Below are 22,314 nucleotides of genomic sequence, written 5' to 3'. Positions count from 1 at the left end.
TATTTCCCTGTCTCGGATGATTTGTCTATTTTTAATCTGCAAGTTCTTTCAGGCAGCGACTGTCTCTGGCTCTGCCTCACTCAGTCTAGAAAAACTGAATGAAAATCCAAAGTGTAAACCCTTCGGACAGACCACCAGCACAACTGGAGTATTTTTAATGATAAAAAGATCGATGTTAGTGTATCTTTGCAAGTGCCGTCTGCCCTGCTGGGTTTTTAGGGCAAGTTGGAATTATTCCTTAGTGCTTTTAGAAAGAAAGAAGGAAAGGGATCTGGAGTAGCTTTGAACAAGAAGCAAATATATTTGTCCCCCAAAACTGACCCTGAAAGAACTTGGGGTCAGTTTAGTTACAGTCAGGATTCACACGCCTACATTTGTCTAAATAAAATATTTGCATTCTCATGCTGTCTGTGGCCATTTTATGTGTATATATAGAACCAGAGAGATGAAGGAAGTATATTTACACTGATGTGGATATGCATTTTATCCCTTTTCATTAACTCCTCATCCAGCCTTGTTGGAGAGTGAATTGAAGAGTCAGATAAATCCTCTTCGGTTTCTGTGCCAGAATTAGTGCAGGAGAAAAGCTTGAATGTGTGTCTTCAGATCAGTGTTAACCTTTGTTTCACATCCACTCTTCCTTTGTCTTTCCATTGTAATTAATTAATGTCTTTCCTTGTAATTAATGTTGTCCTCAAAGAATAAACATAACATACCTGGATTTGCTGGGGAGATGAGAAAAATGACTTTCTGTGTGAAAAAAATTGGTGTGGTCTTTTTAAAACAACCGAGCCCCGGGTTCCTATATCTTGCTTAAAACATATAAAATAGAAATTAGGAGAACAATGCATCTGGATGTCTTTATTAGCTTTCTGTAGCCAAATGCCGTGTTGAAAGAGCTCCAGTAATTGGCCCCATTTGCAGGCTTGGAGAGGGAGCCAAGTACATATAAGCAGTCGTCAGGCAGGAAGCGGGAATTAATGCGCGGCGTTTCTCATTCCAGGCTTGAAATTTTGCTGTCGGGAAGCAAACAGATTTTTTTTAAAAAAAAAAGAAAGCAACTTTTGCTGCCATTGAGAAAATCAAAATGCAGGTTTTCCAATGTTGTGTTAGGGAAATGGTACTATCAATATTTAAAACGAGCATTTTTCCACGTGCGCCAAGAAGGGGGGGTGAGGAGCAGCTGAGAAGAGGCGGCTGCCAGGAGTTTCAGTAGCTGCAGTTGCAGCAGCGCGTAGTCGCGGCAGCGGGGGGGGGGGGGTGTTGTATAGACTGGAATGTGAAATGACATCTGTATTTGTCAGTGTAAATTTTTTAACAGTATTTTCCTGCCTTTAAAATGATTTTAAGCCTAGGTCGCGTGAACCGGTAAGCGGAGGACGGAATGACATTTGGGATTTTTGTTTCAGAAACCCGACGTGCGGCTCTCCAGAAGCAGCATCGACCGTGAGGACGGAGGTCTCCAGGGCCCAGTAAGTGGAGGGGGGGCGTATCTTCTCATCTCCCACCTCTTTTTCTGCTTTGCTGGTAGAACGTGTTGTACCCTGCTTTGAGTACGGGCGATGATTTAAAGCTTTTGCTAAATGTTTCCACTATTATTACATGGTTCTACAACTTTCCAAGAGGCTCAGCTTCTGTGGGAACAGCAGCCCTGGCAAAATTGTTCATGCAGCGGTTCAGGGGACTGGGGGGTTGTTGGGGTTTTTCCCCCCTTGAAGCTGCTGTTGAAACAAATACTAAAATGTTTCCACAAATACGTCGCAAGGATTTTGAAATGTTCATGTGCTGTATAGTTGGGCTTTTTATTTAAAAATGTGGATAGTTTTCTGCAAGTTCTGTCAACAGGAAGCAGGATTAAAATAACTTTTGCAGTTGTTTAAATATCTGAAGGGTTTTCTTACAAGGAATGTAAATGTTACTGTTGTATTACCCAGAAATCTGGTTGGGGTAAGTGATCCGCTATGAAACAAATGGAATAAACCCCATAGCTGTTCATTTATTGCCAGACAACAGCTGCAGCTGTGGTATTCTTTCTTACCGGCTTAACTCCTGTCTGTTTAACTAAAAAAAGGCTCTCCAATTGTTTAATTGCCATTGGAATCTCTGAATCATCCTGATCTGATCGAAGGGAGGGGTCGGGCCAGGGACTGTTAATGGTAGAAACCTGACATTTCATCTACTGTTTGTCCCCAGGGACCACCTTTAAAATATTTGATTTAATATTTTAAATGCACTTCCTAGGGGATGCAATTGTAAACTAACAAGTTTGGCTTCAGGATTTCTTCACTACCTAAGAATTTAGTGACTCTTCCTGCATTTGCAGCCAAAGTACAATCATGAATGAGTATATTAATGACACACTGCAGCATGGGCTCTGGAGACACTCATGTCTGGAAGCTGCTAAGATTTTTTCCATGAAATCAGAGAAGACGATTAGTTACGGTTATGTCTTTGCTATTGTTGCATCTTTATATAAGAGCGAGTAAAGTACCGCTGCATTTTGTGCTACTCGTGAAGATGCTTTGAGATAACCTGGCGCTTTTGAAGTCGTGTCAGAGGTTCGATTCAGGTGACTGTCGGTGGCAGTGGGTTTAAAGCACAGCTCCTTGCAGCCAGCTGGTTTCTCTGTGCTTGATTTCAGCGCGACTGCCTGGGATTAGAATAAAAAATACAACCCCCAGATCTCAAACTGCTTGTAGGGGAAGTCCTGTCATCCCAGACGAGGTAGTACAATTTCACACCCCATTTGAAAGAGTGTGAAGAAAACACTTAGCGATCATTGACAAAATGAGTTTTTAAAGAGACTCTAATTCGTGATAACTATATTTCTAGGTCCAGAGTTTGATTTTGCGTTTTTATAGCTCTTAATACATTCAGAACATAACTCTGACTGACTTTGTTTGCCGTGGGAAATGTCTGATGCTTCTGTGAGTCAGTCTCAGTTTCTCACCGAGAGGATGAGAAACAGGCAGCAGTCATTTCTAGGAGAGCTACGATAAAATAACTGTCCAGTGTAACACAGAGATTTGTGTGACAGTGGTGGGGGCAGAATGCAGTTCACTGAGGTGTCATTCCCACAAAGTGACCTTTTATTTGAGTAGTGGCTGTGATAGTTGGAGCGGGAGCAGAAAGCACGGCAGCTCTGATTCTTGCTCACAGCAGCAGCATCTCGCATTTCGGGGATGCTGGGAGGGAGAAGGAGTAATACACGACCCTCCTCTTGGATGTGGTGGTACAAATGAAAAGTTATCACCCCCTTTTTAGTGGTTCCTACCTGATGAGCACGCGGCTGCATAACTTTGTGCACATTCTTTTGACGTACCCTTTTAATACACAATTTTCTGGAAGTCAAAATGCAAGAATTGTTCTATTGGAATTTTCCTCTCCTTCTCTACCCCCCCTTTCTTTTCCCTCACGCTTACAAGATTTGAAATAGTTGGTTATTAGCACAGATCTAAGTTAATGACATGAGTGATGGTCCTGGTAGAAAGCAGATGTTTTTTCTAACTGGAGAGGGCAGCTGTATGACAGTGAGATGATCAGCCTGTGGGTTTCAGTTTTTGATTTTTTTCAAGTCTGTAGTTACAGACTTGGAGTAGGCAGGGTGAATATCCTCCTTTACTTCTGGCCTTCACGTTTCTGCTCTAAAGTGTTGATAGAATATCATCTACAAAACTTAAAACTTCAGATTTCTCCCTGTTCAATACATTTTTATGTGACTTTACTTTCTGGAAGTTGTGCTTCTTGACACAGTTTTCCATAGCAAACCGGTAGAAATGAGCTTGAAGTATGGGAATTTTCATTTCATACAGTTAAAATTTGAAAAATTTTTGAGCAGCTGAAAGCAGGCCTCATGAAGTGCTGGGCAACATTAGCCATTGTCAGATCTGGCTGTGATTTTAAAACCATAACACGAATGTCGAAAAATGCCAGGCTGAAACTTTGAATAAATGCTGAACTATGATCATGAGTGTCCTTTGAGTTTGCTTCAGAAATTTCCTGGACCTGTTTGTGTCCGCTGTGTGATATTCCCAGTTGACATCTGGGAAGTTGATCTAGAGATCAAAGGCAGTTGATCTGGAGATACCCCTTAATTCAGGTGGGTGGTCAATAGTAGACTCCCACAACAACATCCACTTTATTTGCTTTCCCTTCATCCTTACCCGGAGACTCAACTGCAAGCACCGTACAGTCCAACCCCTCCCTTACACACAGTGTCTCCCCTGCCTCGCCTGCCCTGCCGGTCCCTCCTGGAGAGCCCAGAACCGTCCATCTCGGCACCCCGGTCACAGGACTCATCCCACCAGGTTTCGCTTACGCCAGTGATGTCGTAGCTCTGGAACTGGGACAAAGCTTGTAGCTCCTCTTGCACATCATTCCTCAAACTTTGGCGTGCCACCTCCAGGCTTATCTCTAGCGAGCCTGATTTTATCCCTTCCCTCCTTCAAATCTAGTTTAAAGCACCTTTGATGAGCCCTGCTAACTCCTGCACAAAGATCATTTTCCCCTTTTGAGAAAGGTGCACCCCGTCTGTCACCAGCAGGACTGGTGGTGTGTGGACTGACCCATGATAAAAAAACCCAAAATTCTGCTGGTGACACCACTCGTGGAGCCAGTTATTGATCAGCTGGTCTTCTTGTTTCTTCCCTCATCATTCCCTGCCACAAGGATAGAGGAGAACACTCGTTGTGCTCCTAATGCCTTAACCAGTTGTCCCAAGGCCCTGAAGTCTCTCTTGATCGCCCTCAGACTTCTTGTCGTGGCTTCATCACTGCCTACTTAAAAAGGCAATAACAGATAGTAATCCAAGGCCATACCAGGGTAGGGTGTTTTCGCATCACATCTTTAACCTGGGCATCTTTAACCCGAGGAGGCAGCAGACTTCGCTCCCTAAGAAGTGGGTCAGTTGGCATATTGGGCTTTCTGTTCCCTGCAGAAGAGAGTCTCCTATGACAATGATCCGTCTTTTTTCCGTTGTGGTTTTGACGCAGGACATAGGTTGGCTTAAGCTTGGTGACACCTCCAACGTAGGTGGATCATCATCCTCGTCATTGTTCGGTTCCACTTGCACAGCCTCATACCTCGTAGCCTCCAGGGCACCAGGAAGGTGGAGTCTTCATGGAGAAGACACACCTGCTGCACCGGGCAGGAACTTGTCGCCATTGCCCCCTATCCCTCAAGTCACTGCATTCTGTTGGGTGGGGAGGGGACAGGGAATCCTCCGTATCATGTGTCCTGTCTGCCTGACAGATCTGTCACAGGGATGGCAGTGTCAGTTCCGGTAGTCTGTCTCCTTCTCAGACTCCTTGATACTCCTCAACCTTCTGACCTCCTCCCGGAGCTCTGTCACCGAGCAGAGGAGTTCCTCTCCCTGGGCACACCTCCCCCAGGTTGCTCACTGCCGTCGTCCCGTACTGGTGTGAGAGCAGGGCGCAGCCTGACACCTGGGTGGCAGCATGTTCCCATCGGAGCCGTGTCTGCAAAGCTGCCTGAGTTGTGGTGGATGCAGAGTTTAGAGAGGACGTGGCCTTCTGCTGGGTGGACACCATCGCTCCCTGGTCAAGCTGGCAAAGTTAGAAGACTCTTCCGTGTAAACTGCCCCACCACACACTGGCCACTAGCACTCCCCGGGGGGGAGTTTCTGTATTGCTGTGGGGGCTTGGCCACCATTGCTCCTGGTCCTGCCCAGGCCTCAGCTGCTGTGGCATGAGCTGGGGGCTCCTGGTGGGTGTCTCAGCTCCCTTGAGGCTCCCCTGGTTCAGGAACCCCCTGTGCACCACGCTAGAGCCCTCTGCTGCCAATCGTGCTGTCATTGGAGCTGCTCGCCTCGGCGACTGAGGTTGGCATGAAGGTTTTATAAATATAATTGCCAAGGAAAGTCACTTCAGTCTATTATAAATAATTCCAGATGAATAAGCAAATTGACCTTGACTTTGCAACAAAACCAAGGAGGAAACCAGGTTAGAAATGGCTTTCCGTTGGGGAAACCAGCAGTGCAGAAATACTTCAGTCTTCCGATTCTCGCACTGCCGTTTCTTCTTCACCGCCGTGACTTCTACAGTTTGATCTCTGAATACAGACTAAAAATGGCTGTGAATGTACCTCCGCATTGGATTATTAATGAAGGATAAACTGTAATGCAGAGGCCAGGGCTGCTGTGAGCGATACAAAACAAATGAAAATTCTTTTCTCACCGCATAAATGATACAGCTGTCGTTAGGAGCTTAGCTAGTGATGGTGAATAGGGATGGGTTTTTGACTGTTGGGAATGTGCTGAGAACTGGCTCCTCTCAGCGTTTGAGATTGTGCTGATGAACATTGTGAACACTGTAATAACTAGTTTAAATGTACATTTTATTTTACAGGCTGGCAACCAGCACATATATCAGCCTGTGGGTAAACCAGGTAAGCCGTAAATTCATATACTGTCATCTTGAATCCTTGGTTACAAGTTTTCTAGCAACGGTAGTGAACAGATTTACGCCAGTATTTTCATACGAGGCGTGGCTTCGATTCCAGGTAACTCCACGTAGGTGTTTCGGTGCGCTGTGTGTTTGAATTCCCCGTGCAGTCCCCAGAGACGCAGTCAGCAAAGCCGAGAAAGTGTTTCATCAGCAGGCGGGAAGTGTCTAGAGGAAGCTGAGTCACTGTGTAGGACTTCACCGTGTGCGCGGTTCAGACACGTAAAGCAAAAGTAGACACCTAAATTTAGGTTTCTCAATCTCCAAGTGAATCACACCCATGATTTCTGCCGTGAAGAAATCCGATTTGCCCAGACACAGCGCAGCATGTGTGGCACTCGGCTGTGGCACGAAGGGTGAGTCCCTCCCAGGCCTGGGGTAGGTGCACTGAGATGAGGAGCAGTTGCCCCACGAAGGGATTTTCGATGGATCTTACTAAAACAGCCACGTTCTCATAATCGCAGGAAAACTTGATGAATTCCACAGGCTTTTCTGTCCACATTTCTTCAGTAGAAATACAGATTAAAGCGTAGCTCCTACAAACAATGGATGTACCGTCAGACGCGTAAAGATGTGCAGCTCCTCTGCTCGTGCAGTAAAGCAGTTATAGCCTTAGTAGTGTCGACAGACCAAAATTATGCGGGTACATCTGGTATGTTGGTCCTCTAAAATGCAGATTGTTTTGTTAACCAGATCACGCGGCTCCGCCAAAGAAACCTCCCCGCCCTGGAGCCCCCAGCCATTTGGGCAGCCTCGCAAGCCTGAACAGCCCCGTGGACAGCTACAACGAAGGCGTGAAGGTACGCTGCTCGGTGTCACATGAAACACACTTCAGAAAACTAAACATTACCACTCTGAGGGAGTTTCCTGATCCTGAAGTAGAGACCATGGAAAGCTAAAGCGACTACGCTGCCCAAATAAGTGTTATCACGGGGCAAACATGGGCTGGCAGCTCTCCAGGGCCGTGGGGAGTTAACTGGTAGGCTTGTATCCTCCATTGCTGTGATTCAGCACATTCCTCCCCTAGAACCTTTCCCAGGTGAATCACAGAATGACATAGGTTGGAAGGGACCTCTGGAGATCATCTAGTCCAACCCCCTGCCAGAGCAGGGTCACCCAGAGCAGGTTGCACAGGAACGCGTCCAGGCGGGTTTGGAATGTCTCCGGAGAAAGAGACTCCACCACCTCTCTGGGCAGCCTGTGCCAGGGCTCTGCCACCCTCAAAGGAAAGAAGTTCCTCCTCATGTTTAGGCAGAACTTCCTATGCTCAAGTTTGTGCCTGTTACCCCTTGTCCTGTTGCCTGGCACCACTGAGAAGAGCCTGGCCCCATCCTCCTGACACCCACCCTTTAAGTATCTATAAGCGTTGATAAGATCCCCCCCTCAGTCGTCTTTTTTTCCAGACTGAAAAGACCCAAATCCCTCAGCCCTTCTCCATAAGAGAGGTGTTCCAGTCCCCTCATCATCTTGGTAGCCCTTTGCTGCACCCTCTCCAGCAGTTCCCTGTCCTTCTTGAACCGGGGAGCCCAGAACGGGACACAGCACTCCAGATGCGGCCTCACCAGGGCAGAGTAGAGGGGGAGGATGACCTCCCTCGATCTCCTTGCCACACTCTTCTTGATGCAGCCCAGCTTATTTCTAGTTTGAAGAGCACGTGGGATCTCCCGTACAGGGCTCAGCAGCTTTGTTAAGCAGGGAGCAGCACACCCAGGGTTCCCGGTTACTCAGGTAGAACCAAAGTCTCCTGTCCTCGGTCCCAGAGAGGTGAGACACCTCTGAACTGCGGTGCTCCAAAAAGCTCTTGCTGCAGCACCAAGGCTCCTAAAACCCTTGCAGCTCTGGAGAACATGGGAAGAGGGAAATGGGCTGTCTCACCTGGGATTGAGATACTTTATAATGTGTTGTTTCATCTCCAGTAAATAGGCAATAAAGCCAAAACTGAAACTTTATAGTTTTCTAGCAGAGAGATGCTGCGGGGGGCTGTGAAGCACAGCGTCCTGTCCCCTGTGGCGCTTGGTGTCGATGGAACTGCTCTTTACTATGTTGGTAACTGTTAAAATCGTGCCCCTCGGTGTTCCCTGCCTTTGGGACTCCGTTACCTTTCCGATCTTCGGGAAAGAGAAACCTCTCAGAGACCTTTGGGGCTCCTGAGGGGCACCAGTGGAGCCGTTTCTGGTGCAAGCAGTTTCCAGTGGCTCGATGTAATTGTAGCTGGGAATTCTGTCAGTAATACTCCACCAGAAATGCAGGAGAAATGCAGGAGCTCTGTACACATGGCCGTTGCGTGATTTCACAACCTTTGCAGCTGGACGCATTCGCCTCCACAGAGACGCTCGGTCTGACAGCAGTGTTACTGACCAGAGCCTTGCAGCAGGATCGCTCCTGCTGCTGCCCCCGTTCTCTCAGCTGCTGCCATCGGTAGCACCCGAGGAGGTGAGGTATTTGTGCTCCCGCTGGTTCCTGAGAGGGGAAAGATGGGTGCTGCGTTAGAGAAGGAGGATGGGTGCTGCGTTAGAGAAGGAGGATGGGTGCTGCGTTAGAGAAGGAGGATGGGTGCAGCGTTAGAGAAGGAGGATGGGTGCTGCGTTAGAGAAGGAGGATGGGTGCTGCGTTAGAGAAGGAGGATGGGTGCTGCGTTAGAGAAGGATGGGTGCTGCGTTAGAGAAGGAGGATGGGTGCTGCGTTAGAGAAGGAGGATGGGTGCTGCGTTAGAGAAGGATGGGTGCAGCGTTAGAGAAGGAGGATGGGTGCAGCGTTAGAGAAGGAGGATGGGTGCTGCGTTAGAGAAGGATGGGTGCAGCGTTAGAGAAGGAGGATGGGTGCAGCGTTAGAGAAGGAGGATGGGTGCAGCGTTAGAGAAGGAGGATGGGTGCAGCGTTAGGGAAGGAGGATGGGTGCTGCGTTAGAGAAGGAGGATGGGTGCAGCGTTAGAGAAGGAGGATGGGTGCAGCGTTAGAGAAGGAGGATGGGTGCAGCGTTAGAGAAGGAGGATGGGTGCTGCGTTAGAGAAGGAGGATGGGTGCTGCGTTAGAGAAGGATGGGTGCAGCGTTAGAGAAGGAGGATGGGTGCAGCGTTAGAGAAGGAGGATGGGTGCAGCGTTAGAGAAGGAGGATGGGTGCTGCGTTAGAGAAGGAGGATGGGTGCTGCGTTAGAGAAGGAGGATGGGTGCTGCGTTAGAGAAGGAGGATGGGTGCTGCGTTAGAGAAGGATGGGTGCAGCGTTAGAGAAGGATGGGTGCAGCGTTAGAGGAGGATGGGTGCAGCGTTAGAGAAGGAGGATGGGTGCTGCGTTAGAGAAGGATGGGTGCAGCGTTAGAGAAGGAGGATGGGTGCAGCGTTAGAGAAGGAGGATGGGTGCAGCGTTAGAGAAGGAGGATGGGTGCTGCGTTAGAGAAGGAGGATGGGTGCTGCGTTAGAGAAGGATGGGTGCTGCGTTAGAGAAGGATGGGTGAAGCGTTAGAGGAGGATGGGTGCAGCGTTAGAGAAGGAGGATGGGTGCTGCGTTAGAGAAGGATGGGTGCAGCGTTAGAGAAGGAGGATGGGTGCAGCGTTAGAGAAGGAGGATGGGTGCAGCGTTAGAGAAGGAGGATGGGTGCTGCGTTAGAGAAGGAGGATGGGTGCAGCGTTAGAGAAGGAGGATGGGTGCTGCGTTAGAGAAGGAGGATGGGTGCTGCGTTAGAGAAGGAGGATGGGTGCTGCGTTAGAGAAGGAGGATGGGTGCAGCGTTAGAGAAGGAGGATGGGCTTTGCGCTGGAGCCCAGGCTGCTGCAAACAGGCCGGGCCGTCCCTGCCGTGATACACCAGCTGGCCGTGGTACAGCTCCTCAGGGCAGGAGAACCTCCCGCTGATCTAGGCCCTGCCGAGCCCGTAGTAAAGAAGGGGAATCCATGTTGTGGTAGCCCCCGGCTATTGTGGTGAGTGACACTTACTTCAGGTGGTTTAAGAAAATGCAGGAAAAGTGCAGTTAATCTGACTATGAAATTCAGTACTTGCCATCCAAGCAGTATTTAGCACTAATCGATCTCAGCCGCTGCCTGCCCGTCTCACTCTTGCTCTCTGGTGCTGAGATTATTGGAATATTTAAGAATCGCTGGAAATGGACAGCCGTGACGAATTTGAGCAGGATTATTTATTATACACTGATGCCAGTGCTTTTCAAGCTGCCAAGCCTCAGAAAACGTCAAAAAGCAGTAACAGATGTGTTACTAAACTTGGCTTCTCTAAAATTTCCTTTCTAAATGCCGATACTGGAACATGAAAAAAAAATTCTGAAATACATCCTTTTGACAACAAACAAACCTGAGCAGCCAAAGTCACGGGTAATAACAAGTGAAGAAGATTCGCGTACTAACCAGCTTCTCCAGTAGAAAAGGGCTGATGTTGTTTTTTCTGTCAAGAGTTTCTTGAAATTGGATTATTTTGTGCCCCTTCAAGAAAACAGCCCGTTCGTTTCTGATAGCGTGTAACTTTAAGTGTGCGGTCCTAAACTGAAGATGCTTCTAGGGTTCACTTCAGACTCCCTTCTCTGCACGGCCATTTCAGACTCCCATTTCAGTCTCCCTTTTCTGCAGAACACAAATTAAGAGGATTTGAACGGCTTGTCCTCCGGAGCCTCAAGGGCCGGCCCGCACCAGGAAATACGTGGGTTTCTGTTCATTGCTGAGGCAAATTCAGGCAGTCCATGCAAAGGAACTCCTGACCGGATAGGACGAGGGGCAGCGCTTTAAACTAGAGCAGGGTGGGTTTAGATGAGACATTAGGAAGAAGTTCTTTACAGTGAGGGTGGTGAGACACTGGCCCAGGTTGCCCAGAGAGGTGGTGGAGGCCCCATCCCTGGAGACATTCAAGGCCAGGCTGGATGAGGCTCTGAGCAACCTGATCTAGTTGAAGATGTCCCTGCTGACTGCAGGGGGTTGGACTGGGTGACCTTTAAAGGTCCCTTCCAACCCAACACATCCTATGATTCTCTGACTTCACAGTCCGTAGAGCAGTAGTGTGTGGGTATAAACAACAGAAAAATGGAGTGTTAAGAAACGCAGGTGTCTGTACTCTTGAAACATGAGGGCCTGGCTGTAGGAGCCGAGTAGGGTATAAGCCATCTGGGATGGGTTCTTGGTAGTTCTCAGCCACGACTGTGGTTAGCCACCGCGGACAGGAGTTGCAGTTAGATGACCGTGTATTTCCTATCACGACTTTTCGAAAGAAAAAAAAAAAAAGTTTTGAACAATGAACGCAACATTTTCTTGCGTGAAGGGCCCGGGGTTGCGGAGGACGTTGTTCCCCAGCGTTGCAGAGGCCCCTCTCCTCCACGTACCCCTCTGCTGCTCGCCCGACTGGCTTGCTCCTGTCAAGCTTTGCATGATCTCTCTTCCCCATGTGTTTAGTAAAAAGCGAGCATGGGTGCATGGCAAACACTTCCACTGCTCCGCGGGTGCACAGCAGGCCGTCAGCACACGCCGCCTCCGTAACGAACGGACCAAGAGCTAACACGAATGACTGCCGGTACTGTCGAGGATGCCTTTTTGTTGCAGGCTTTTTTAACTGGTCTCTTATTGCTACACATGGTTTGGGTTTGGTTTGTGTTTGGTTTTGTTTTTTTTTCCTGCTGAGTTTTATTAATATTGTTTTTCTTTTTTTCCCTTCTTTTGGTAAATTTCTTTAACCTTCCCCCACATTCTGCTCAACCATAGCCATGGAGGGTAAGCAGTGCGTGAGCGTGTGTGTACGTGCCCTGTGCCAAAATGTCTTTGCATGTGACTTTGCCAATCACTGTTTAACTTCTCGATTGCTGAAACCAATGAGAATCGCAGCCTTTCTCTGATGATTGAGGCAATTCCAATGGTCTTTCTCCCAAGGGAGTTTCTGATCATGCACAACACTGAATCTCCGTAATAGTTGTCAGTCCCCACTTGGTGAAATGCAACACAATGGAATCACCGTGCACCAAATCCTGCGCTCCTTCCTTAGGCAAAGTTTCATCCAAGTAGTTTATAGTTTCAGCAGAGGAAGATCTCGGCCGCTTCCAGCAACACGTGTCTGCTGTAAGAACCAGCAGCGACCCAGTGTGGTGGGCTGAAATGCCACGAGCCAGCTCAGAGCAGCGGGGTGGTCGGCCCACTGGGTGACCAGTAGGAAATAAGCCATTTTTTAACCTTCTGCTCCCACTGCGTGGGTGCTTGGGCATCCCGTGGCAGTGAAGAGCTGCGGGGAACTGGGACTGGGAACTGGGACGCTTGTAGTTTCGCAGCTCAGGAGCAGGGATGCCGAGGACCTTACAGAGGAAGTTTTCCAAGTTTGTTTCTTTTCTAACCCAGGATTATTTTGGTCTGTGTTGGATTTAACTCCAGACAGATCTGACAGGAGAAAAACTTTGCATGAGTGAGGACTACAGGATTTTTAACCTATTGGGTTTTTTCTGGTCTGTTGGAAACAAACTGTATGAAAACATTTGGTGTTTCCCACCTGTACTGGTGACACCATTTTTGTTAATCTGCTGTGAATTCTCAGGAGCAAAACAATTATCCTCTCTTTACGACATTCGTGTGCTAAGTATGTAGTCTGACGTTGTTTTGGAGCAAAAACCCAACTTTCTCGAGCGAGGGATCTGAGCCCTGTGTCCTTAGCAGTGGAACTTGTCCCTCAGCAGTGAAGCACTTAGACGTGTCGAGCACTCTCTACCCCTCATCCCTCAAATTAGTTTCTTCTCTGTTGCGGGAGTCACGCTGGAAGCTCTTCAGGGAAATCCTGGCAAAAACTTCCCCAGTGGCATTTCACAGCGCAGGTTCAGTCAGAAGAACTAAAGGAAACTTCCTTCAGATGCGGAGCGATCGTGCTGAGGGGGACAGGGGACCCAGGGGGCCGGGTGGGGGCCATTGCGGATGTGAGACCTTCCCGGCGGTCTGCGGAGGCTGGGAAGATGCTGAGCCCCATCTGCTGGGGACAGGAGGTTAAACCACCCCTCTCTGCTTCCAGATTCAGCCGCAGGAGATCAGCCCTCCTCCTACGGCCAACCTGGATCGCTCCAACGACAAAGTCTACGAGAACGTAACGGGGCTGGTGAAAGCGGTGATAGAAATGTCCAGTAAAATCCAGCCAGCCCCGCCGGAGGAGTACGTGCCCATGGTAAAGGTACGGAGGCGATTCCTAACATCGGCGTAAGCATCGGCTCTCTTCCTCAATGAGGTCTTCAAGCAACGCAGGAGAAACCTTCGGGAAAGTTGGGAGTAGAAAAGCTTTTTGCGTTTTTGGGGGGTAACGTGCAGTCAGGGTGCTGGGCCGTTGGGTGCTGCTACCAGTAGTGCGGGGACGGTGCTTTTATTCCCCAGTTTGCCAGTGCTTGCCCAGGGGCAGCGAGTTGCGAGCCATCTTCTCTACATTTCATTTCTTAAAAATAACTTTTTTTTAAAGGCATTTTGTTTTGATGGTGAAACATGGAATTGCAAGTGAGGTGTTCAGAGTCCCTCAGCCATTTCCTAACTCCCGTCGTACCCCGATGAGGGATGAAGTCTATCGGTTGCTTCCTGCACTCCAGCTACACGCCTCTCATCCGTTCATCCCGAGTTCTAAAACTTTATTTTCTTAATTTTTATTTTTTTTCCTTAGGAGGTTGGTTTAGCGTTAAGAACGTTACTGGCAACGGTAGACGAGAGCCTGCCCGTGCTTCCTGCCAGCACCCACAGAGAGGTACGTAGAGCTGCCCTCGCCGGTGCTCGCTCCGCTGCCTTCCACGGGAGCCCCAGCCAGGAGGGATCTGGGCAGGGTTTGGCCCTCTCTGCTTTGCCTGTTTTGGCTCACTCCGCAGTACGGGTTATAATTCTTCCTGGAATTAATTTTATTAGAATGCAGTTGCTGTGTGGACGTAGGTTTGTATTGACTTCAGTGAAGCCGCTCAGACCGGCTGCAATTGAGGAGCGTACGACACGCGCGCTTACAAAGCTGACGTAAAACCCGTTAGCAGGGCTTACGCGGGACGTCTTCGTGCAAGGTTAACCTTTCGTTAAACTACGGCTTGCACACGAAGTCATTACCAGGTAACTGAGCATAGAGCTTGGTGCAGCTGGAAGGCTTTGATGAGATATCCCACAACAGCCTAGTTCTGGGTGAGCAGTGACTGAGATCTTTCAGCGAACGTCATGAGTCAGGACTGAAAACGTTTTCCTGCAAAACCTTGAATGAGTGTGATAATGACCACGCCGGAGAATGGTTCTTAAAGTGCCATCTTCGAGAATCACCCTGACTTTAGGGATGTGGTTCTGTTAAGTCACCTGTATCTCGCTTATTGACCTGTTTTATTTTTTAGAGCTACTTTAATAATAGTAATAAAAGAGAAATGGTGATAACTATGGAGACCTGCAAACCTGTAAGACATGGATTAAAATCTGCTGTTAGCACTTTGGGTCTTGGTGCCATTTAACATGGGGCGGCTCGGCAGCTGCCGGGGCTGCTCTTCATCTCCATGCAGCACAGAGCAGCAGGTGCCCAAATTCCGTCTGCTCCGCGTGATGCCCACAGAAACAGCCGTGGCTTCAACCGGGAATGTCAAGCAGGGGTGAGGGAGGGCGGATGGTGCCGTTGCCGTGTGGTATCGCTGCCATGAGCGCAGAGAGGTTGACTGAACCTTCTCGTTCCAGATCGAGATGGCCCAGAAGCTGCTGAACTCGGACCTGGCGGAGCTCATTAACAAGATGAAGCTGGCCCAGCAGTACGTCATGACCAGCCTGCAGCAGGAGTACAAGAAGCAAATGCTGACGGCTGCTCACGCGCTGGCCGTGGATGCCAAAAACTTGCTGGATGTTATCGACCAAGCCAGACTGAAAATGATCAGCCAGTCCAGGCCCCACTAAGCGCTGAGGGAAGAGTTTCATCAGTCTTCAGAATTCTGCTTGCGAAAGGATGTTTTTTCACCTCCCACCAGCAGTTGAGGATTAACCCAGCGTAGTCCTGGCTTTCCAGCACCTCTTGCTTCAGCGGAGCTGACTGACAGCTCTTGGTTCTCTCATTACAAAAGTTTAACCACGTTTTTATATCATAAAGCCAAGCTGGTCTGGGATTCAAACAGCGGCATTATCACACGATGAAGTTTGCGCAGACGTCCTCGGGAAATCACGGCTCCGGAGCGCGCTGCGGGTTTATACCGTGGCACGGGACACGCTTGGCCTAGAGCTGCCGCCGGGTTACGGTCTCAGAGCCCAAACTGTCCGAGCAGCAGAGCAGAGAAAGATATTGTGAAGTGAAGAATTCGGGGAAACCTCAGGGCTGAGAATTCTTGCCCACAGTATATGAACTATCCAGACTGGAATTTTTTTTATTAGAACACTTACGTCGCAATATGCTAATCACAATTTACAGAGAAAGAATAAAAAGCTATATTTTCAAGACTTCAGTCATTTCAAGACAAACTAAAAGCCCTCTTCATCTTCCTGCCTTTTACTTTTATGTGAATGTGTGAAGCATTTGTTTGGAACTAGCTGTAGAACACAACTGAAAACTCTCGTCTTTTTCACCAGAATAACGTGCCAGTTCTTTTGTAGCAACGTTGTTTTCCTTGGAAGCAAAAATGCTGCTTTGTACCAGAGCAATTCAGAGCTGCATTTAGAGGAGTTCGGTAACCATTCATGTCCCCCATTTTTATATAATTTATAAAAGACAGATTAAAGCCATGTTGAATATTTTAAACCCACTGTAGTTAACTAACCCATCCTTTTGTCTGTCTTGCCTGGGAGGAGTTACAGTAGAGCGGTGTAATTAGATTTTCCTTGGTTTTCCAGTTACGCCATCTGTTCTGTTAAAATACAAACCACACTCCCTTTTTGCTGTTGAGGGATATAAATTATTCTCAGGAAGAATATAATGAACTGTACAGTTACTTTGACCTATTAAAAAGGTGTTACCAGTGAAATCCCAGCTGTATGATTTTGTGCGTGCGCTGCAGAAGAAACCACTGAGAGTTTTCCCTGTGTGGAATTTTCCCCCCACCCTAATCCACAAACTTTGACCAATTCACTTATGCAGGACTTAAGGATCAACATTAAACATCCAAGGAGGAAATGCAAGATTCAAGTAGCCTTCCGGAAAGCATTTCCCCCTCCCGCTACGGAGCACAGGAATAAGTCCGTGTTACCTGTGTGATGTGTAATTACTGCGTGTCGCTCCTTCGGCCTTCTAAGATCGGTTTTCCTAGGGGGAGGGTTCTTTAAAGCAGGGGGTTGCACGGCCTAAATCCTTCCCTGGGTGCCCACATCTTTCAAACACCAGATGAGCTCCAGTTTGGTGGGCAGAGGGGGCAGCGCAGAGCGTCCACTGTGGGTCTGGGTGCGGAACCACCCTCCTACACAGCTGTGGAGTCGTCCTTACCCACGACTGTCGTTTTAGACTACACATTAGAAAAACAGCCCTTGCCTTGTTCAGTTGCTCCGGAAAAGTCCTGTTCAGAAGTTATTTTAGAAAGACGTACTTTTTAAGGTACTCCTTTTATATGTAAAATTACACAATCTTCCCCTCAAAGCAGTTTTCAGAGATGCTCCTTCACTTTTTTCTGGAAAGGCAAAACAATTACACCCCGATACAACCCAGGCTGGGTGCCGGGTACTGCAGGACTCAACTGCTTTTAAATTATACCCGCTCCTGAATAAACGGGATCCCAGCTGCAGCCTCCAACAAGGGCCTTTAGCTGAGAATTCAGCTGTTTGCCCGTCTCCAGCTCAACAACTGTCCCGCACTGCGAGACACTTAATCCCTGCCGTGCCTCAGCCTTTAGGTGCCCTGAACAGGCTGAATTACCCGATACTAGAAACTGCCCGAGATGCAGCACTCGAAGCATTAACCAGAGACGCTGCAGCTTCACCGAGAGGCTGCAGGACCCGCCACCTCATGGCGCTTCTGCTAAACACGCCACATCCCCTGCTCACCGTGATTGCATTTCCACCTTTGGCTGTACTCTAAAAATGTAATTAGGAGCCCGCAGCTGTCACCACGCTGTGCTGATGCTAAGTGTGAAGAGCCAACAAGGGAAGCTGTAAAGCCCTGGATTAACACAGGACAACAGCAGTTCCAATACCTGTAGGTAACCTGGCCATCCCTTGTCCGCTCCCCTGCACACGCACCCACGTTAAGAGACAAGAGTACGTTTACATGTTCTTTATTACAGTTGGGTACAAAAGTAATTAGTCAAAAAGACCAAAGCCCATGTCATCATCAGATTCCTCTGATTCTTCTTTCTTTTCCTCTTCTTTCTTCTCCTCGGCTAGAAAAGGAGAAGAGAGTCAGGATTTTTCCATGTTACCAGCTCCCAAGAGTCACGTACAGTGACTAACATCAGCGAGCACGACCTGAGCAATGCTAACACGCTGAGCCAACAACCCGAGACCAGCGTTTCCACTGGGAAAGTGGGTTTGTGCCTTCAAAATTAATTCCCATTAAAACTAAAACAATTTTACAGAGCAGGTGCTCTCTCTTCAGGCACCAGGACAAGATCCTGACAAGATACAGAACGACCAGCCTTAACTCTGAGGCAACACTAATCCTGTTCGCTGACTTGGAATTATAGAATGTGCTGGGTTGGAAGGGACCTTTAAAGGCCATCTAGTCCCTGCAGTACGCAGGGACACCTTTAACTAGATCAGACTCGAAGTGCAATTCCAGCCTTTCTAAAGGCGAGGGTCTGTTCTGCTCTACCCACGTGTACTACGAAGCACAAACCACCCTCAAATTGCAAGGGGAAGGAGACAGGCTGACTCTCAAGCTGACAACAAGCAGCTTCTTAACCCAGTGTTTGTTCCAGCCGACAATCCTGCGTCGGGCCCAGAATTCCCCTTACCCGGGGCAGCACCGCCCGCTGGTGCAGCACCGCCGGCAGGAGCAGCCGCGGCCGGAGCCCCGCCGCCGCCCGCTCCCACGTTGCAGATGAGGCTGCCGATGTCGATGTTCGCCAGCGCCTGGGGAGAAGCAGCGGAGGAAAGCCCGGTTAGCGCGGGGCAGCCCCGCTTCAGCCCTGCGCAGCCGCACCGTGACGCACCCGCTGACACTTCATCCCACCTGACAAGTCACTGAGAGACAATGTAATTTGGCGGGTTTATACTCATTAAAAGCGTTTCAACACTAATCCCATAGGGGTCCCCTGCCCAAGTCGCCACCACCGGGCAGCCGTTGCTTGGGTGCGATCTGCACCCATGAAACACAGCGAAACCCCCACACACACCCCCCCCGAGGTGCCCCGGCCGCCCCCGGGCCGCTTCCCCCCCTCCATCACCTCAGCCCAGCCCCAGGCCCCTTCCCCCCATAGCCCATCACCTCAGCCCGGCCCCGGGTCGCTTCCCCCCCCTCACCTCCGCCCGACCCCGGGCCCCCCTTGCCCCCACCTCCGCCCGACCCCGGGGCGCCGCCCCCCTCCGCCCCCACCTCCGCCCGACCCCGGGGCGCCGCCCCCCTCCGCCCCCACCTCCGCCCGACCCCGGGGCGCCGCCCCCCTCCGCCCCCCATTTCCCTGCCGCTCACCTTCGCGAAGAGGCCGGGCCAGAACGGCTCCACGTTCACTCCGGCCGCCTTGATGAGCGCGTTGATCTTGTCCTCCTGTAACGAGAGCGGCGCTCAGCACCCGGCCCGTCCCCGCCCCGCCATGCCATGCCGCCGCTCGCCGCCATCTTGTGCCGGCGGGGCGCGGGGCCCGCACTCACCGTGACGGTGACCTCATCGTCGTGCAGGATGAGGGCGGAGTAGATGCAGGCGAGCTCGGAGACGGAGGCCATGGCGGGGCGGGGCGCGGTGCCAGTCGCCGGGGTGGACGGCCTTAGCTTCAGCTGAAGGACACAGCACCTTGCGCCGCCGGGGAGGAAAAGGACCGCAGGCCTACGGGCTGCCTTTATAATGGCGCGCGCAGCCAATCGCAGGATGCGACGCAACAAGGTCGTCAGCGCCGCTGTCCAACCCGAGAGCGGCAGGGCAGTGCTGGCCAATGGCGGCGGGGCAGGGCTGCACCAATCGCAGCGCGGCGGGGGATGACGGGAGCGTCGGCCCGGCGCGGGCGGCCTCGGAGGGCCTCCAGGTCCCCCCGGGTCCCGCCGCCCGCCGCCTGAGGGCCCCGGCCGTGGGGAAGGCGGACGGGCGCACCGCCGGGTCCTCTGCGGCGCTGCGGGGTCCTTCGCGATAAATCATAGAATCGCTTGGGTTGGAAGGGACCTTAAAGGCCATCTGGTTCCAACCCCCTGCCCTGGGCAGGGACACCTCCCACCAGACCAGGCTGCTCCAAGCCCCATCCAGCCTGGCCTTGAACACCTCCAGGGATGGGGCAGCCACAGCTTCTCTGGGCAACCTGGGCCAGCGTCTCACCACCCTCACAGCAAAGAATTTCTTCCTGATATCCAATCTAAATCTCCCCTCTTTCAGTTTGAAACCCCTCGCCCTATTGCTCCACTCCCTGATCCAGAGTCCCTCGCCATCTCTCCTGTAGCCCCTTTAGAGACTGGAAGGGCCTCTAAGGTCTCCCCAGAGCCTTCTCTTCTCCAGGCTGAACAGCCCCAGCTCTCTCAGCCTGTCCTCACAGCAGAGCGGCTCCAGCCCTCAGAGCATCTTCGTGGCGCTCTGCTGGACCCGTTCCAACAGGTCCATGTCCTTGCTGTGCTGAGAACTCCAGAGCTGGACGCAGTTCTCCAGGTGGGGAGCCCAAGACCCAGGTGGTCCCACAGCCCAAGACCAGCACCAGGCCTGCTGCTGTCGGATGGGATTCAGCTTTCTCAAAGGGGAAAGAGGGTCTTTGCTCATGAGCTATCAGGGCTCACTGACAGAGCTTTAAACTAGGCTTGAAAGGGGAGGGGGACAATATCAGGATTGCCCGTGACAGACAAGCCATGGGATGACATGCCAAGGTTAGAGGGGTGTTAGCAAGGTCTCTCAGCTTGTAGCTCCGAGATGTGTTGTCTATGCTGCAGAACACTTGAAGTCTTGTTGAGATGAGCCAGGGGCTTCTGAGGTAATAGGAACCAACAGAGGAACACCAGGGAAATACCTCAAAGGAATTAAGGAGTGTTCCTCTAAGAAGGTGACACGGCCAACAGCCCACCTGAAGTGCCTCTACGCCAATGCGTGCAGAGTGGCCAACAAACAAGGAGAAGCTGGAAGCCACTGTGCTGCTAGAAAGCGACAACCTAGTTGCCGTTATTGAAACTTGGTGGGATGAATCCCATGACTGGTGTGCGGCTGGTGATGGGTACAGGCTGTTCAGAAGGGACAGGCGAGGAAGGAGGGGCAGAGGCATTGCCCTCTATGTCAAGAAATGGATAGAGTGTGAAGAGCTGTCTCTGAAGAATAGCCACGAGCAGGCTGAAAGCTTATGGGTAAGAATTAGAGACCAAGGCAACAAAAGGAACCTGGTGGTTTGTGTCTACTACATGGCTTCACCAAAGGCAAGTCCTGCACGACCAATCTAGTGGCCTTCTATGATGCAGTGACTACATCAGTGGATAAGGGGAGAACTACAGATGTTGTCTATCTGGACTTCCGTAAGGCCTTTGTCAGGGTCCTTCTCTCTAAATTGGAGAGGTATGGATGTGATGGGTTCAGTGAATAAGGAATTGGTTGGATGGTTGAATCCAGAGAGTAGTGGGACAGGGCTGTGTTGGGACCAGTACTGTTTAATATCTTCATCAATGACACAGGCAGTGGGATCAAGTGCACCCTCACCATGTTTGCAGATGACATCAAGCTGAGTAGTGCGACTGACATGCCTGAGGGACAGGATGTCATCCAGAGGGACCTGGACAGACTCCAGAAGTGGGCCCATGTGAACCTCATGAGGTTCAACAAGGCCAAGTGCAGGGTCCTGCACCCGGGTCGGGGCAAGCCCCGGTATCAGCACAGGCTGGGGATGAAGGGATTGAGAGCATCTCTGCCAAGAAGCACTTGGGGGTACTGCAGGATGAACAGCTGGACATGAGCCGGCAATGTGTGCTCCCAGCCCGAAAAGCCGACCACATCCCGGGCCACAGCAAAAGCAGCGTGGCCAGCAGGTTAAGGGAGGTGATTCTGCCCCTCTGCTCTGCTGAGAGCCCGCGTGAAGTACTGCGTCCAGCTCTGCAGACCCCAGCATAAGAAGGACATGGACCTGTTGGAGCAAGTCCAGAGGAGGGCCATGAAGATGATCCGAGGGCTGGAGCATCTCTGCTGTGAGGACAGGCTGAGAGAGTTGGGGTTGTTCAGGAGAAGAGAAGGCTCCAGGGAGATCTTCTTGCGGCCTTCCCCTACCTTAAGGAGGCCTACAGGAAAGATGGGGCAAACTTTTTAGCAGGGCCAGTAGCAACAGGACAAATGGTAATTGCTTTAAGCTAAAAGAGGGTAGATTTAGACTAGATATAATGAAGAAATTGTTTACGCTGAGGGTAGTGAAACAGTGGCCCAGGCTGCCCAGAGAGGCTGTAGATGCCCCATCCCTGGAAACATTCCAGGTCAGGTTGGTCAGGCTCTGAGCAACCTGATCTAGTTGAAGATGTCCCTGGTCATTGCAGGGGGGCTGGAGTAGATGACCTTTAAAAGTCCTTTCCAACCCAAACCACTCTATGATTCTATGATAAATAAGTCAAACTTTGAAAAATAAGCTTGAGCAAAATTATTCAAGGATTTGCAAAAAGCCTGAAAGCTTAGAATCCTAAAATGACAATTTTCCATTACAAGCAACTTGTATCCAACAGCCTACTATTGTAACGCTCCTTCATACAAATTCTGAGGATTTATTAGACCATTGCAAGTAAAACCAAGGTAGGCAAGAGGGACTTGACCTCTTGTATCCATACCTTCCTCATGATCAGAAACAACTCAAGAGTTTCACTAAATGAAGATTTGACAGTACTTACTGCCGGAGATGAGA

General features: G+C 50.2%; 2 protein-coding genes across 13 annotated transcripts in view; one reads left to right on the top strand and one right to left on the bottom strand.

Annotated features, from left to right (window-relative positions):
* PTK2 (protein tyrosine kinase 2) overlaps positions 1-16,374 on the top strand; it is a 222,768-nt gene extending 206,394 nt beyond the window's left edge. For 11 of the 12 annotated variants that reach the window (XM_063327608.1, XM_063327605.1, XM_063327606.1 and 8 more), the window contains 6 exons: positions 1,410-1,472; positions 6,366-6,405; positions 7,155-7,261; positions 13,434-13,589; positions 14,064-14,144; positions 15,092-16,374. In XM_063327608.1, coding sequence (XP_063183678.1) covers positions 1,410-1,472; positions 6,366-6,405; positions 7,155-7,261; positions 13,434-13,589; positions 14,064-14,144; positions 15,092-15,304 — 660 coding nt within the window. In that variant the 3' untranslated portion in view covers positions 15,305-16,374. The remainder of the gene's footprint in view (positions 1-1,409; positions 1,473-6,365; positions 6,406-7,154; positions 7,262-13,433; positions 13,590-14,063; positions 14,145-15,091) is intronic. The other variant, XM_063327610.1, reaches the window with a different exon arrangement.
* A 1,208-nt stretch (positions 16,375-17,582) lies between these two features.
* Positions 17,583-19,311, bottom strand: RPLP1 (ribosomal protein lateral stalk subunit P1). Its single transcript, XM_063327611.1, has 4 exons — positions 19,133-19,311; positions 18,954-19,028; positions 18,277-18,394; positions 17,583-17,703 (listed from the first exon to the last, which is right to left on the bottom strand). The coding sequence occupies exons 1-4, from the start codon at positions 19,202-19,204 to the stop codon at positions 17,624-17,626; spliced, it is 345 nt and encodes a 114-aa protein (XP_063183681.1). The 5' UTR covers positions 19,205-19,311; the 3' UTR covers positions 17,583-17,623.
* Between the last annotated feature and the right edge of the window lie 3,003 nt (positions 19,312-22,314).

The sequence above is a fragment of the Chroicocephalus ridibundus genome, chromosome 2 (assembly GCF_963924245.1).
Source record: "Chroicocephalus ridibundus chromosome 2, bChrRid1.1, whole genome shotgun sequence".
In the NCBI taxonomy this organism is placed as follows: domain Eukaryota; kingdom Metazoa; phylum Chordata; class Aves; order Charadriiformes; family Laridae; genus Chroicocephalus; species Chroicocephalus ridibundus.
Note: the sequence above shows the minus strand (reverse complement) of the source record. Positions and strands in the feature narration are given on the sequence as shown.

Excerpts from the sequence above, each read along its gene's own strand:
- RPLP1 (XM_063327611.1), bottom strand. The coding sequence starts at position 19,204 with ATGGCCTCCGTCTCCGAGCTCGCCTGCATCTACTCCGCCCTCATCCTG. Across the intron at positions 19,029-19,132 it reads ACGATGAGGTCACCGTCACG|GAGGACAAGATCAACGCGCT; the intron begins GTGAGTGCGGGC and ends CTCTCGTTACAG. Across the intron at positions 18,395-18,953 it reads GGCCCGGCCTCTTCGCGAAG|GCGCTGGCGAACATCGACAT; the intron begins GTGAGCGGCAGG and ends GCTTCTCCCCAG.